The sequence below is a fragment of the Chrysochloris asiatica genome, unplaced genomic scaffold, assembly GCF_000296735.1.
Source record: "Chrysochloris asiatica unplaced genomic scaffold, ChrAsi1.0 scaffold00452, whole genome shotgun sequence".
NCBI lineage: Eukaryota > Metazoa > Chordata > Mammalia > Afrosoricida > Chrysochloridae > Chrysochloris > Chrysochloris asiatica.
In genome coordinates this window covers 989,843-1,005,936 of record NW_006408970.1, presented here as the reverse complement: position 1 = coordinate 1,005,936, position 16,094 = coordinate 989,843, and the positions used below count along the sequence as shown (strand labels likewise).

The 16,094-nt window shown below is 42.4% G+C and overlaps 1 protein-coding gene across 1 annotated transcript; it reads left to right on the top strand.

The window, feature by feature from the left end:
- Nucleotides 1-11,045: 11,045 nt before the first annotated feature.
- CDRT4 (CMT1A duplicated region transcript 4) lies at nucleotides 11,046-12,856 on the top strand. Its single transcript, XM_006877274.1, has 2 exons — nucleotides 11,046-11,115; nucleotides 12,432-12,856. Exons 1-2 carry the CDS (start codon nucleotides 11,046-11,048, stop codon nucleotides 12,854-12,856), a joined length of 495 nt encoding a protein of 164 aa, XP_006877336.1.
- The last annotated feature ends 3,238 nt before the right edge of the window (nucleotides 12,857-16,094 follow it).

Below are 16,094 nucleotides of genomic sequence, written 5' to 3'. Positions count from 1 at the left end.
CTTCCACACTTTCAAAAGGTCTTGTGCAGCAAATGGGAGATTTGAAAACATCATTTTTATGAGCCCCTTGCCATGAAATGGCAAAAAATGATTTCTTCCATTTTAGAAAACATTGCTGATGGCTTGATCAGGGGCTCTGATAGTGTAGTGGTTATAAGTTGGGCTGATAACCTCAAGGTCAACAGTTCAAAACTAACAGTGGTTCTGCAGGAGAAAGATGAGGCTTTCTGTTCCTGTAAAGATACACAGCCTTGGAAACCCTATGCAGGGTCTCTATGAGTCAGCACCGACTCCACGGCCCACCACCATCCATGGACTCTGTTAACAACCATTTACTACTGAAGCATATCATCCTATCCATATCTGCTCTGACCTTCTCTTAACCAGACCCACCAGGAGTTGCAAAGACCCAGGCTAGTAGAGGGATATCAAATAATTCACCGCACCACAGATGGTAAAGGTATTATGTGATTTAAAAAATTGTTCTTTTCCAAAATTTCTATAATGTCAATGTATAATTTATTATGAGACCACATTCAAATAAAATACAACAGAATGCTACTGCCTACCACCTACATGACACATACCGTGAACTGATTTTCTAGAAATGGATTCATGTTAGTTCATCCTTATAATCTTCTCTTAAATAATGCTGTTGTTAAATGCTGTTGAATCAATTCCAACTCATAGCGACCCTCTACAGGATTTCCAAGAAGCAGCTGGTGGGTTTGAACCACTGACCTTGTGGTTTGCCATCTGGTGCTTATCCTACAAGGCTATTCCAGGAGTCCAAAGGGCACCAGCAGTTGGCCAAATGTGGTAAGGAGTACAGACTGTTGGATGGCATTTGTACCTGCAGAGCATTGAAATGTATCCTTTTTCATTTTGTCTTCCAACTTGAACTGTGCTGAGGACCCACCTATAGGCTTGCCTTCATTGTGCTATTCCTAGCTTCTATTTCTTTCTTTCATTTCATTTACATTTTGTAAGTTACTTTGGGATTAAATTTATTGCTGGGTATGAATGAAGAGTCTAAACATAGCCAAACACTGACTTTTAAGAAGGATAATTTAAGTGTGGACAGTGATTGGGAATTTTGATTTAATCATGATTAGAGATTATTCGGGACCCATGATTTGGATACAATGCATGTCACATATGTTTTTAAACAGTCCAGCATAGGCTAGCTGAATCCTGAAGATAGGCTATAAACACGCTAAGGGAATCGTTGAATCCTAGAGAAGCTGAATACACCCACTGCTTACTTGACGTGGTTAGAGTCCAAAGACTAAGTCTTTATGCAAAATTGTCATTATGCCGGAGTCGAGGGGGGTGCCTTGACCTTAGCACTGGTGTCTCACCCTCTTGCCTCTCTGCATAGCTCATAACCCGCTGGGTGCCCCTGGTGCACCTATGGGTGCATGTGGTATGTCAAGCTCCACCTTCCCAACCACCTCGGAGCCCACTGGAATTGGAGGTGGTGGTGGTCAACTGTTGTTAACTGTCTGCTGTCTCCCACCATGGGCAGGAACCTCACTCATCTTCTGTCCACTTTGACCCTGCAGCCCTGAGATGTCCCCTTCCTTTACTCCCCCTTCCTGCTTGCCCTTACCAACCTCCTCGACACCTGCAGTCCCTCACCTGACCTTCCCCTGCCTACCTGTGACCTCATGTCCTCCCAAAGTTGCCCTGCACACTCTGTGGCTGGACAGAGATTTCATGGATGAACGAGCAGGAGAAGAGTCCTGCAGCTGGTCAGTGGTCATCCTTGTGTGTCCCAGTTGTCACCAGTGCCCCTGGCATGTCATTCAAAGTGCCATCCAAGGCTTGATCATGGCCCCTCATGAGGCCCTGGCAATTGAAGGTGCTGCTTGAGAATTTTGTCCAAGTTGTCATGGTGATAAGTGAGGAGTTATTGTTAAGTGCCGTTGAGTCAGTTCCGGTGCATAGCGACTCTGTATAAGGTTTCTGAGGAACAGCTGGTGAGTTTGAATCACCAACCTTGTCGTTCAAACCGACCTTTCAGTCCAGTGCTTATCCTATAGAGCCACCAGGACCATGCCAGTAAGAAGTAGGTGTACTTTAGTTCTTTGCTTCTAGGCAAACTCTCAAATGCAAGGTACCTTCTTGAAAATAAACACTGTGCTAGATTCCTAGTTGTTGTTGTTAAGTGCCGTCTAGTCGATTCTGACCCATAGCGACCCTGTATAGGGTTTCAGAGGAGCAGCTGGTGAGCTTGAACCGCTGACTTGCAGTTCAAATGGCTTTGCAGTCTGGTGCATTAACCCACAGCGCCACACCATGACTCCGGATTCCTAGTTACTGGGTATTTAAAAAGGGGTAGCCTGATTGATTGAGACCAGACCTGGAAAATGCCTGCCTGTTTCCCCTCTGTGTGCTCCAGGTTCACAATGCCCGATTGTTTGAGCAGAGTAGGACTTCCTTCTGTTGATTGATTAGATATTAGGTCATGTGTGTTCATCGTCCTAGGATTTGTAAGTCAATAAGCAGGCTGAGAGAAAGTCTCTGAGCATAAAATGCTTCAAGCCTTTCGTCCTTGGTTTTCTGAAGACCAGGTTGAAGAGCTTCCTGTTCCCCATATCATTCTTTCTTATCTAGCCTATCAATGTTCAAGTCTATCCCAAAATATTCATGGAAAGAAAAGGTTGAAACGTTCTCCTTGTCATGACTATTTGACTCTTTCTAGAAGTTTTGTTTTTCAAGTTAAAACTTGACTTAGAGTTAAAAATAGACACACGTGCTTCTTGACTTAGGGGCCTTCACATTATATCTTAAAAAGGGAATTCTGGTCTTCATGATTAAATATTCCTTGGATAAACTTAAAACCTAGATGTCTGTAGTTGAACTTGATAGGTATACAATACTTACTGCTGCTTCTTGTAGTGAATTTGTAAAGTGTTTATTCAGCTGACTCAACATTTAGTTCATACACAAGAAACACATTTTTGGAAAGAGTCTGAATTGCCAGCATACTGGAAGTAGGACATGAACCCTGAATAGAGAAGCACTTCACTCAGGATTTGAAAGCAGCAAATCTGACATTTCAAACCAGGCCCACTGCTCACCATTTCCTTAGTCCTTCAAGATTCAGCTCATGCAACCTCTCTTGAACCTACTTCTTGATGCCTCCTTAGCCATCCAAGCTGTTGTTCTGTTTTCACTGTGCTGGGAGCTCCTTGAAGCCAGGGTTGTGCCTAACTCTTCTCTGCTTCTCCATCACAGCAAGCTGGTCACACCTCCCTGCAGAATGACAGCTGGGACTTGTTTTGGTCTATGAATAGAAATATCCCTGCTGTAGTTTCTGACATCATGGTTGGAGTTTACCATTCTTGTTTGATTTGTTATTGGCATGGGAAGTAAACCTGCCTTTATGTGCACTGGATGTAGAGAAGGTGTCTTCATTGACTAGGGCCGCTGTAACATGAATACTACAAGTGTGGATGTGTGAAGCGCCGCCATTGAGTTGGTTCTGACTCACAGGGACCCTATATAGAGTCTCTGAGGAGTGGTTGGTGGGTTTGAACTGCTGACCTTAGCAATCCAGTGCTTACCTCTCAGCGTCACACCAGGACTCCAAAGTAATACAAGTAGATGGCTTTAAAGAACAAAAAAAATATTTTCTCAGAGTTCTGGAGGCCAACAGTGGAAACCAGAGTCTTGGTCATGTCAATCACTTCCTTGAAAGCAGTCCTGGTTTATAGACAATCCTCACCTGGTGTCTCTCTTCCACTGTGTGTGGGTATCTTTGTGCTTAATTTGCTCTTTTAAAAACTCAGAAGGGATTAGATTTAGAACCCTAGTTGAGATATAATCTAATTAATGTGACAAAGAAAATTCTTTTTCCAAACACGTATGTTGTTGCCGTTGTTAAGTGCCATTGAGTCGGTTCTAACCCATAGTGACCTTGTTTAGGGTTTCTGAGGAATGACTGGTGAGCTTGAACCACCGACCTTGTGGTTCAAACTGACTTTGCAGTTCAGTGCATTATTAATCCACAGTATCACACCAGGAATTCTAACATACTATTTGGGGCTGGGGTTGTAATTTTATCCACAACAGAAGAGTAGTCCCCAAAGCAAGAGGCAAGTGTGGAGAATATATGAAGGTATTTAAGTGAGCACCTCTTAGAAGTTTAGTATTTGGACCTCAATATATTAAGGAGAGTAAAAAATGATCTGCACTCTTGTTATACTAAAACACCCATCCACAGTAGATGACAACATTGAACACGCACATGAAATGATATTGTTGAATAGACGAGTGAAAGTGGATTGCGTGGCAAATCGTTTACAAAGTCAGCCATGACTCTGCCTATGAATTAATCCAAGACAAACTTGGGTTTTGAAAAGTTTGTGTGAGATGGGTACACAAACAACTCATGCAAAAGCATAAACAAGCATTTGGACATCTGCAAACAAAATCGGACTGATGCTTGAAGGACGGTTAAAGTTTCTTTTAAAAAAATCATTACTGGTGACGAGACATGGATTCACCACTATGAGCCTGAGAGTAAATGGCAGAGTATGGAATGGAAACATCCTCAATTGCCAACCAAGAAAAAGTTCAAAAGCCAACCATCAGCTAGAAAATTGATGCTTACAGAGTTTTCTGGGATTCTCAAGGGCCAGAACAATCTACAGTGTTGGATACAGTGAAATGCTCACTGAATTACTGAAACCTAAACTTCGGATTAATCGCAGAGGACTGCTATCCAAGGTCATTGTTATCTTGCACAACAATGCACATCCACACACCTCTACCCACACTGTTAACATTCTGTAAAAATTTCATTTTGAGGTAATAAAGCATCCTCCCTATAGTCCTGCTCTTGCTCCATTGGACTTTCACCTGTTTGGGGCCCTGAAGACAGCCCTTCGAGGATGAAGATTCACCTCTGATGAAGTGAAGTCAGTGCTTCATTTGTTCTTGACAGCTCAGTCTAAAATATTTTTTAAGGGAATACTAAAGTTTGTTGACAGAAGGACAAAGTGTATTGAAAAGTAAGATGATGTTGAAAAAGGATATATTTGTCTTTTCTAAAAGTTAATTAAGATAAATTCTGTAGTCAGAGTGTGGATAATTTTTGACTCACTCTCGTATGTTCACTTAATGCATGAATATATAAATTAGTAAGTAGAGTAATGATGCATTAATTAATGATGCATTAATCTATTTCTACTGCTGGAAAGGAGATCTGGTGTGGCGCTGTGGGTTAATGTGCTGGACTGTGAAGCTCATTGGTTCAAGCTCACCAGCTGTTCCTCAGAAACCTCATACAGGGTCACCCAGGTTGAAACTGACTCAATGGCACTTAACAACAACAACAACTGCTGGCAAATAAAGCACCCACAAGGTACATGAATAGTAACTAGAGAAAACAGGCAGAACACAGAAGGATTTCATGAAGCTGTATGGAGATCAGCATATAAACCAACCACTTCACTAAACTGATTTCTGCCCAGGAACATCTGTAGAACTGCTGTTCCACCAAATCTCAGAGATCACCCTCCCAGGACACTTGTGGCTTTCTTGACAGCTTCCTCTTCAGTCAAAAATAAATGAGGAAGAGCTGGAGGGCAGAAAAGGAAACAGAGGGGTGGGGGGAAGGAAATGGAGGGCTTAAGAGGGTCAAATGCAGAGGCGAAATCAAGCTCCGCATCAGGTTCCTGCTTGAGGAAAAGGGAATTCTCCTTTTGTGTCTAGAAAATCTCTTTGGGATGTTGTAGGGAGAAACACGAGACACAAACAAGATCCGGTGATCACAGAGCAGAGCCCAGAGAGGAGTGGAAGAGACTGAGCAGAGAGAAGTAGGTTTTATTTTCCATGGAGCCCTTTTGTTGACTTGCTCTTCTGGGTATGGGAGCTTCCAAAGATTCCCCAATGCTTTTAGGCTGAGTCCATTGAAGACCAACTCTGACTCGAGCAAGTTCATCTTTCCTTCCTCCTCTGATGCCAAAAGACATACTGTGATGCTCACAGGTCCTGAATAAAGGCTGAGAAGCACACAAACAGATTTCTGAAAATAGAAAGTGTTTCAAAATTCACACAAAGAGATCAAGGACAGCCTTTCCCAAAGTGTGTTTTCCTGCTTCCCAGTTTCATGAAATGCCCTATCCTACCCCCCATCCCAATAAATAAAGGATTGCTTAGACACAAGGGAGCCTTGGTGTTGTGGTGATTAGAGTGCTTGGCTGCTAACTGAAAGTTGACACTTGGGACCCACCAGTCACTCCATGGGATAAAGATGCAAGGGTCTGCTTCCGTAAAGCTTTACAGCCTTGGAAACCCTATGAGATGGTTCTACTTTGTCCTATGGGATTGCTGTGAGTCACAACCAACTCAGTAGCAGTTTGTTTGGTGGTTTTGGGTGATGAAAGGAGATTAGGAAATGTTACATATTCTATCTGCCTTTTGAAGAGTCACCAAACAAGTTAGCAGACCACAGACTCTAAGCTGTCCTGGGTAAAGGATTGTTTAACATAATATTTCCCAAGGTTACTAGACTGATCAGCGGAATCCTGGAGAGATGCTGTGGATTAATGCTCTGAAAGACTCATTAACAACCTGCAATATGCAGATGATGCTCTTTGCTTACTGAAAATGAAGAGGACTTGAAGCTCCAGGCTTCAGTATGGATTACATCTAAACATAAGATAGCAACATTCCTCACAAGTCGACTAATAAATAACATCATGGTAAATGGAGAAAAGATTGAAGTTTCAAGGATTTCATTTCACTTGGATTTACAAACAACACCCATGGAAGCATCAGTCAAGAAATCAAACAACGTATCGCACTGGGCAAATCTGTTGCAAATGATATCTTTAAAGTGTTAAAGAGCAAAGATGTCACTTAGGTCAAGCTGTGCCTGACCTAAGCCAGGGTATTTTCATTCACCTCATATGTGTGCACAAACTGGACAGTGAATAAAGAAGCCCAGAGAAGAATTGATGCCTTTGAATTCTGGTGTTGGTGAAGAATATTAAATATACCATAGACTACCATAAGAACCGGAGTGTGGTGGCTCCACATAATAAGTACTGGACTGCCAACCAAAAGTTCCATGGTTCGAGCCCACCAGCTACTCTGTGGGAGACACATGATGCTTTCTGCTCCTGTGAAGATACAAAGTCTTGGGAACCTTATACACAGGGTTGCTCTGAGTCGGAACTGACTCAAGAACAAAAAAATTTCTGTTGGAAAAGCATGGTCAGAATGTTTTTTAGAAATGGTTAGACTTCGTTAAGCATATTTTGAGTCTGTATTTGAGGGAACCAGTTCCCTGGAGGAGGGCATCAGGCTTGTGAAAAAGTGGAATACCCTCAGTGAATGAATTGACATAGGAGCAGCAGCAATGGGCTCAAACCTGGCAACGTGTGTGAGGATGGCCTAGGATTGGGCAATGCTTCATTCTGTTGTACACAGGGCCCTTATGAATTGGCATCTACTTCACAGCACCTAACAAGAACAACAGGAGTCCTGACATTGCATGTAGGATAAGCACTGGACTGCTAACCTAAAAGTTGGCAGTTCAAACCCACCAGTCACTCCTTGGAAACCCTATATAGGTCATTATGAGTCAGAACCTACTCAACGGCACAACAAAACAACAACAATTACAATAACAAGAATATTCACATCTTGGGGGTGTAGTGGTAGAATTCTTAACTTCCGTGATTCCCAGACCTCATGTGGAGTCTCACTTGTTACTATGGACACTGACCAGGTTTCAACAGAACTTTCAGACAAAAATGGACTAGGAAAAAAGGCCTGGTAATCTACGTTCAAAAGTCAGTCAATGGAATCATAGCAGTAGATGGTGCATGGGATTGCCATTAGTCCAAGGCTGACCCCTCCACATTGACCACATTGACATCTCGGAAGATTCTGGAATTCTGTGGGATACCACTAGGGAAAGAGTGGATTATGATGATGCCTTCGCCATCATGTACAAGGGAAGGAGCAGTATTTCACAGCATTAGAGGTGACAAAAGTTTGAGTGGGCTTGAATCATGACACGACACTCATCCATTAACCCTGCTGGTGCCTACAAAATCTTCTTGCAAGAAAGGTCTCCTGAGATAAGGATGAGGCTTGTGACCACAGAGGATGAGGTCATTAACTTTGTATGAGAAGCCCATCCAATGTCAGTGTCCTTAGCTCATACTTTAAATCACTGGCTCGCCTCTGTGACTAAATTCAGTCTCAGTATTGGCAGATGATAGTGGAAATGATCCATATGCTCTTAAAAGCCATAGAGGTGGCACTCTGAATATATATATATATATATGAATTATTCAATAAAACTTGCATCTCAAACCTTGATAGAAATTTAAAAAATCTTCTGAATCTATTTCCTATTGCTAAACCAAAATAACATACCTACTGCCATAGAGTCAATTCTGATCCATAGTTACTCTATAGAACAAGTGTAGAACTGCCCTATAAGGTTTCCAAGGCTCAGGTAGCGTAGTGGTTACGAACAGGGCTGCTAACCTCAGGGTCAGCAGTTCGAAACTACCAGCTATTCCGTGGGAGAAATATGAGGCTTTCTGCTCCCATAAAGGTTTACAGCCTCAGAAACCCTGTACAGGGTAGCTACGAGTTGGAACCGACTCCACGGCACATAGCAACAAAACAATCTTTATGGAAGGCAGACTGCCAGATTTGTTTTCTACAGAGTGGCTGGTAGGTTCAAATTGTCCCCCTTTAGTTACCAGCTGAGTGCTTAACTGTTTGTGCCACCAGAACCCCTTTTCCCTCTCTTTCTGGATAGCTAATAATAAACGCTTATAAATCCTCGGTGTTTCTTTGGTTGAAATTTTTTAGCAGTGATTCCCAAACTTGCTGTATAATAGGACATCCTGAGCAGCTTTGATAAATTCCAGTGAAAGGCCAGATTTAATTACTAAGTTGGGGGTGGGAGCCAGGCATCTTATTTTTAAGAGATCTCCAGTAACTCAATGTTTAGCAAAGTTTTTTTGGAACTACTAGTCTAGAAACACTTTAATTTCTAGACATATTATTTCTGCAACTATGACTTTGTGAGGGAAGCAGGGTAGGAATTCATCTTCATCCTCATTTTATAGGGATAGCTAAGGTCCTAAGAAGTTAAGGAACATGATCAAGGTACAAAGCTGAGTCAGATTCTAGGCAAATGCCACTCCTTTGACTTTATCTAGGGCAAATCCATCAAATCATAATCTAGTCCAGAAATAGAAATGTGCCGAACACCACATTTCTTGAACACCCAGTGGATTGAACACCCAGTGGATTGAACATGAACCTTTGTGTTTGTAGGAGAAACAAGAAGCCGCTTCAATGTATGCCCCCTGCCCCTCCCCTCAATATTGTTTCTATCTGTAGACTGCTGGTTTGCATTTAATTTATAGTGAGGCAAAACGGGACTTTTGTGTTAGAACTGCAGGAAATTATAAAAGCCCATAGCTTGCCTTCAGGCTTAATGTCAATGATTTGTCTCCTTTTACTTTGAAGCAAGTGTTCACCGTGAGTTTTGAAGTAGTCTCAAATATGTCCTCATTTAATTTTATAGTTTTTTTTTTATCAGCACGCATGGAAAACATCTACCATTCTGCAGGATTGTCATACTAGTGTGTACGGAGAGGATTTGAACAAGATGATACTGAGCTAGATGATTGTCCAACAACTCAGTTTCTGAGGCTTTGGGGTATATTAACTACAAATTTAGAAACAAGGTTGACAGAAATTATTGATAACTCCTAAAATAATATCAGCTCAAAATGTATTTTTCACTATCTAACATGATTGTTTTACCCTATTTTAGATCTGAAGATGGCAATATTGAACATAGAGAATAATGAATAAAACATATGTCTTACAATTGAAAGGGAACTGAAAAGATTGGGATCCACTTGTTGTCTCTATGTCGTTACTGTTAATTACCATTGAGCCATCTCTGACTCATTGTTGTTTGTTGTGAAGTGTCGTTGAGTCGGATTCAACCCATAGTGACCCCATACAGGGTTTCCGAGGAGCAATGTGAGCTTGAACCGCCGATCTTGCAGCTCAAACAGCTTTGCAGTCCACAGCGCCACACCAGGATTCCACACCAGGACTCTCTCTGACTCATTGTTGTTGTTGTTAAGTGCCGTCGAGTCGGTTCCGACCCATAGCGACCCTGTACAGGGTTTCCGAGGGTGTAAATCCTTTACGGGAGTAGAAAGCCTCATCTTTCTCCTGCGGAGTGGCTGGTAGTTTCAAACCACTGACTTTAAGGTTTGCAGCCCAATTCGTAACCACTACGCTACCCCTTATACAACAGAATGAAATGTTACTTGATTTTGTGCCACCCACATGATGATTGGCATGCTTGAATGCGTTGTTGTGACCACTGTGCATTTCGAATGCCTTCCAACCTAGGGGGCTCATCTTTCAGCACCACATAGGACAATATTCTGTTGTGACATCTATAAGGTTGTCACTGGCTAATTTTTGGAAGTGCATCGCCATGCTTTTTTCCCTACCTTGTCTTACTCTGGGAGCTTCACTGAAACCTATTAACCATGGATGATCCTGCTGGTATTTGAAATACTGGTAGTATGACATCCAACATTATAGTAACACATAGGCCAATCTGACAGATGGGTCATGGAGTTAATAATACCCACTGCCTTTGAGTCGATTCCAACTCACAGGGACTGTGTAGAGGGTTTCTGAGACTGTAAATGGTTTACAGTAAATGGTTACTCCTGCGGAATGGCTGATGACTTTGAACCACCAACCTTACAGATAGTAGGCCAAAGTAGCTTACAAATCTTCTTTTGATTTTTGTTGGTTTAGAACAGTGGTTGCTCAGTCAACTGCTCTGGAGTTAGGTCCAACAATCTATTTTCTAAGAAGTTCTCCAGATGATTATACATTCAAGTGTGAGAATAAGTAGACCGTAATTCTCATCAAACTGCCTACCTGCCTGGCCAGATAAGGCATTAAGTCATTCATCCTCATTCAGCCAATGCCTGGGGCCCATACTTTCTTCCCTAAGCATGCCCATACATCAGACTTCTGGCAGCTTCCTCACCTGCACCATTCTAGACAAAGCAGTATACCCAGAAGGTGGGAACTTGACCAGTACTTAGCCTCTGGGGGAGAAGATGGCACAGTGTTGAAGTTGGGACATATTTTCTCCACCTGCCTCTATGGTTCATCTTTTATCACTTACCTCTTTATAACTAGGAGGCCAGAAAGCAGGATACCTGGAAGTTGTCATGATCTGTTCTGGGCTATTCCAGCTTCTCTCCAGCTTCATACAAAAGGCACCCTTATAGCCTTTGAAGGCAGAGTCATCTTGCCTTATGCAGACCTGTACATTCAGGGTCCCTAGGTGACTACGAACTACTTTCTTCTCAGGTCAGTTTGGGGAGGCCCCAGTTAATAAGTATATTTTCCCAGAATCCTTTGGGCCATTGGCATGGAGCACACTATAAAAATGAAAGAGAAGAGTGAGACAAAGAATAAAGACAGATGGAGGTAGGGGTTGTGGAGCTTTAACAGTAGAATCTACTTGGGGAATGGTTAAGTTTGGAGGGCTTGGGGTGGGAAGACAGAAAGGCAGGGTTCAGTGTGTAGCCTCGCTTGTCATATTGGTAAGGAATGTCAATTATCGAAGAAAATTCCTCATTGAGGAGGAATAAAGGTGCTGCTGCTCCTTTGGTGCCAGACAGTTTCAGTTTTGCTACAGCCAATTCATGCAAATACCCTAACCTGCAAGATCTTTGCATTTTGCATTTACTTGAAGGAGAAAGAGATGTACAGTGTTTGGAAGCTTTGATGCATTTTTTTCCCCCTAGTGTTGTACATCTTATTTTCCTTTGAAAAAATAGTACAGGACTCAAACTGGGAGGCGATACCTTTCTACAGCATATTCTTCATGAACAAATATGCCCCCAGACAGACCCAGTTCCAGAATTGTTAGCAAGAACTGTCAGTATCTTAATCATCCTTTTTCAAATGAAGCAGCTGATGTTTAGAAAGGTTCGGAAACTTGACTAAGGTCCACAGTTATAAAAGAAGTAGAGTTGGAATTTGAACACACCATCTAACTTCAGAGTCAATGCTATACATTAAGTTATACTGTGTTAGACCCCATAAGTATATTACTTCTTTTAATCCTCATGATACCTTTATTGGCAAAGAAGTAGAAATTCAGAGATCAAATTGTCTGAGGTCACATAAATATTGAAACCAAGACTGCTAGACTCCACATTCTTCACCACTTTGCCTCTACTCTTCAGAATGTCATTCTGTTTGACAACTTTGGATGATGGGGAGGGTTGCAGAGGAGAGGGCTCCAGTAGCCTCTGAATTCTCTGAAGAGTTGAATTATTGTACGTTTGCGTCATTAAGTTTCCTCTGTTTCTCTTTGTTGGCAGGACTCAGTGAAAATATTGGCCTTCCCCTGAGTCTATTTGAGAAGCACGACCCCTGGCCAGCCTATGTCACATATACCTCCCCAATGGTGAGAAGCCTCATTGAGAATAGCCGAGCTCGAGACCTAGAATGCATACAAGCCATTGAAGAGAATCGGTGGGGCTCAAGGCAAAGCAAGCCTTCCAGTGCCATTCATCTGAAGAGGTGGAAGTCCAAGTCCTCCAGCAAAGCTGCGTTAAAGGACAGGCTGTCCGATAGCACATTATCAGTTTCTACAGTTCTCCCAGAACCCACACACTATAGTACAGAGTCCAGAGAATGTCCCACTACAAACTATAACAAGATCATCTTTGCCCGAAAGCCCATGATAAGAATGCTTCCACGCAGCTCACTACCAGCCAGCAAAGAGAAACGTTCCAATGTTTAGCAAAGCATTTCTGCAACCATCCCACAAGATTGTACAGCAATTAAGCTCAATTTGCCATAAATCTCATTATGTCCTTTAAATATGAACTCGCTCCTGGTTATGCTGAGGTTGAATGAGCTATAAACCAGATCAGAATGTGGGTCTTGAATGGGTGGGTCATTCCTTCCAGCATCTGCAGTTTGGTGAGGTTGAACTGACCAGTTGCCCCCAGAGGTATTTGGGACTTCACTGTGGATTTATTAGTCAGGCCCCAGGCAGGAGACAGCATATACTAGTCATTTTAACAGAGGGGAACTTAAGATAAAAGAATTACTAATCAGGTATCTAAAAAGGCAGAGAGAGAACTAAGGCACAATGCAGATATCAGTCTTAAATCTGGGGGAATAAAGGGAAGATATTAGGCTTATTAAAAGATGTTATTGTTGCTGTCAAGTGCCGTCGAGTCGATTCCTACCCATAGGGTTTCCAAGGAGCAGCTGATGAGCTTGAACCACCGTCCTTGCAGTTCAAACGACTTTGCAGTCTGATGCGTTAGCCCACAGCGCCACACCAGATAGTCACTTAGAAAAGGGGCCTATGAGCTAAATCTTGGATTTATGAGGTTGGGTGAGGGGTACTGCTCATTTCGTGTCTCTGAGCTGGGGGGAGAGTCTCTGTGGAGATCTTAGGAGGGGATGATGAGGGGACACCAAGAAACTAATTTTGTGAGTGTTAGAGAAACTACAAACTGGATTCAAAGACTTCTGGAAGAAATTGCCACTGCTAGAGTGAAGAAGCAACATTGTTGGGGGTGGCTGACAGGAATAAGATGTCATTAGGAAGTAAACAGAATGCAAACAGGGAGAAGGTGCTTTTTAGCACTCCTGTTGGCAGAATCTATCAGGTAGCAATTTATAGCCTTGGAAACCCTATGCAGGGTCTCTATGAGTTGGAACCAACTCCACGCACATAATCACCACCACCAGCATAGGGTTTCTGAGGAGCGGCTGGTGAGCTTGAACCTCCGACTTTGTGGTTCAAAGTAACTTTGCAGTCCTGCACATAAACCTACAGCGCCGCACCAGAACTCCACAAAGTTACTACAATGGCGCTGAGGGTTAATGCACTGGACTGAAAAATCACTTTGGTTCAAGCTTACCAGCTGCTCCTTAGAAACCCTACACAGGATCACTACAGGTAGGAACCCACTCAACGGCATTTAACAACAACAAAGCAGGTAGCAAAGCAAGAACGTGGTTTGCAGAACCCGGCCCTAACCCCAGCATCTGCATGTAGGATAAAAGGGAGGGTTGGAAGCCAAGAGAAAATCAGCTTAATAACTAGTCCAGCAGGGTTCAACAATGTTCCCCTTGGCACCTGAGCCTGGTACAGAGGTGCTTTTTCCTTGGAGGGTTTGCAAGGTGGCAATGGGGGTAAAGATGTCCCTTGCTGAGAAATGGAGGCATTTCTCCGATGTGCTTTCTTAGGGGTTGTCTTTGTGAGCAGAGCTGGCGGGGAGCAGTTCCTGGCTGAACCCCAGCTGTTATTTGTCAAACAACAGAATTGCTCCAACTCTGAGCTAGTCCCAGTTGGCTCCTAAGTGATGCCAAACAGTCCTCAGTCTAAGTGGAACCGGCATTGTTTTCAGAAGTAACATGGGTCCATTTATGCAGGGTTGACCTAGCTGGCTTCACATTTGGGGTTTATGCATTGACCATGATTTCCGGAGTAGTATTTCTTTTCTTTGACTCTGCAAGCACTCTCCTTACTAAGTGGTCTCTATGTATCCCTTAAGGAGCTCTGGTAGCTTAGTGATTACGAATCGGGCTGTGAATCTTACAGTCAGCAGTTTGATACTACCAGCTGTTCCGTGGGAGAAAGATGAGGCTTTCTGCTCCCATAAAGATTTACAGCCTCGGAAACCCTGTACAGGGTCACTGTGAGTTGGAACCGACTCCACGGCATATCACAACAACAACAACAACCATGTATCCCTTGGTCTTTCAGTTGCCTTTGAAGTTGGGGCTGGTGGGAGAGAACTGGAAATACCACCAACTTTTCTATGATCTTGGAAGCCTGGATCTCAATGTTTACATTTGAAAAGCAGTTCATACCTAGCCTGTCTCCCTCATAGATGTAAAGGGTGTATGTGCAAATAAATTTAAGTCCCGTTAGAAAAATTCAAATTTGTTCTACAAATGTATTTTCTTATAGACCCAAGAGTTTTGTGTAAACTTTTGTGGACATGGATACAGTATTATAAAGCTCGTCTTTGGCTGCTGAGCATCTGTGTTGGAACATTTGCACAAATTAGGAGCTGTGTTTCCAACACTTGGCTAGAATAAATTCTTGGCAAAAATATTGGTGGGTTCCAACGAATCTGAGTGAACATATTTTGTGTCCATGGACACACACAGGGACTCAAGTAACACAGTCCTCCAACAAGAACGTGTGTCTCATTCTTCCATTTCTTTGAGGAAAGTTTATGACCATGTAGTATTTGGAGAGGCATGGGTTCCAGAGTCTCATTAAGTGTTTGAATTTATAGAGACTCAGGATTTCTTTCAATCCCTTTGACGGAAGAGATATATGTGGTAATTTACCAAGAGTCACACACACACACACACAAAAGGAATGTTTAATACTTTTTAAGAAAAAGATGTGCTCTCTGAATTAAAGTGATTGTTTTATAGGTTGTTGTTGTTGTTAAGTGCCATCGAGTCAGTTCTGACCCATAGCAACCCTGTATAGGGTTTCCAAGGAGCAACTGATGAGCTTGAACCACTGACTTTGTAGTTCAAATGGCTTTGCAGTCTGGCGTATTAACTCACAGCACCACACCAGAATGGCTTAAATGGACATTAGTCATGGACATTATTAGCACCTTGTATTGTAATTGCAATGAAAAATTGCTTTTCTGTTGTTGTCATGTAATGTTGAATTAGTTCTGACTCATAGTGACCCTGTGTAGGGTTTCCGAAAATGACTGGTGGGTTTGAACTACCAACCTTGAGGTTAGCAGTCCAATGTTTATCCTACAGCATCTCCTAATGCAATATTAATTTAAAAAATCTAGTTTTTAATTTAAGGTTTTATTGTGGATTGAGTGAAAGTTTACGGGGCATATCATCAGTTTTACATTCAACACATCATATACCTTGTTTCATTACATTGGTTATAATCCCCTCCATGTACCATCAGTTAACAGTATTTCTCTCTATCCACTTTAGCTTTTTTTAAAAAACACACAAACAAAAAA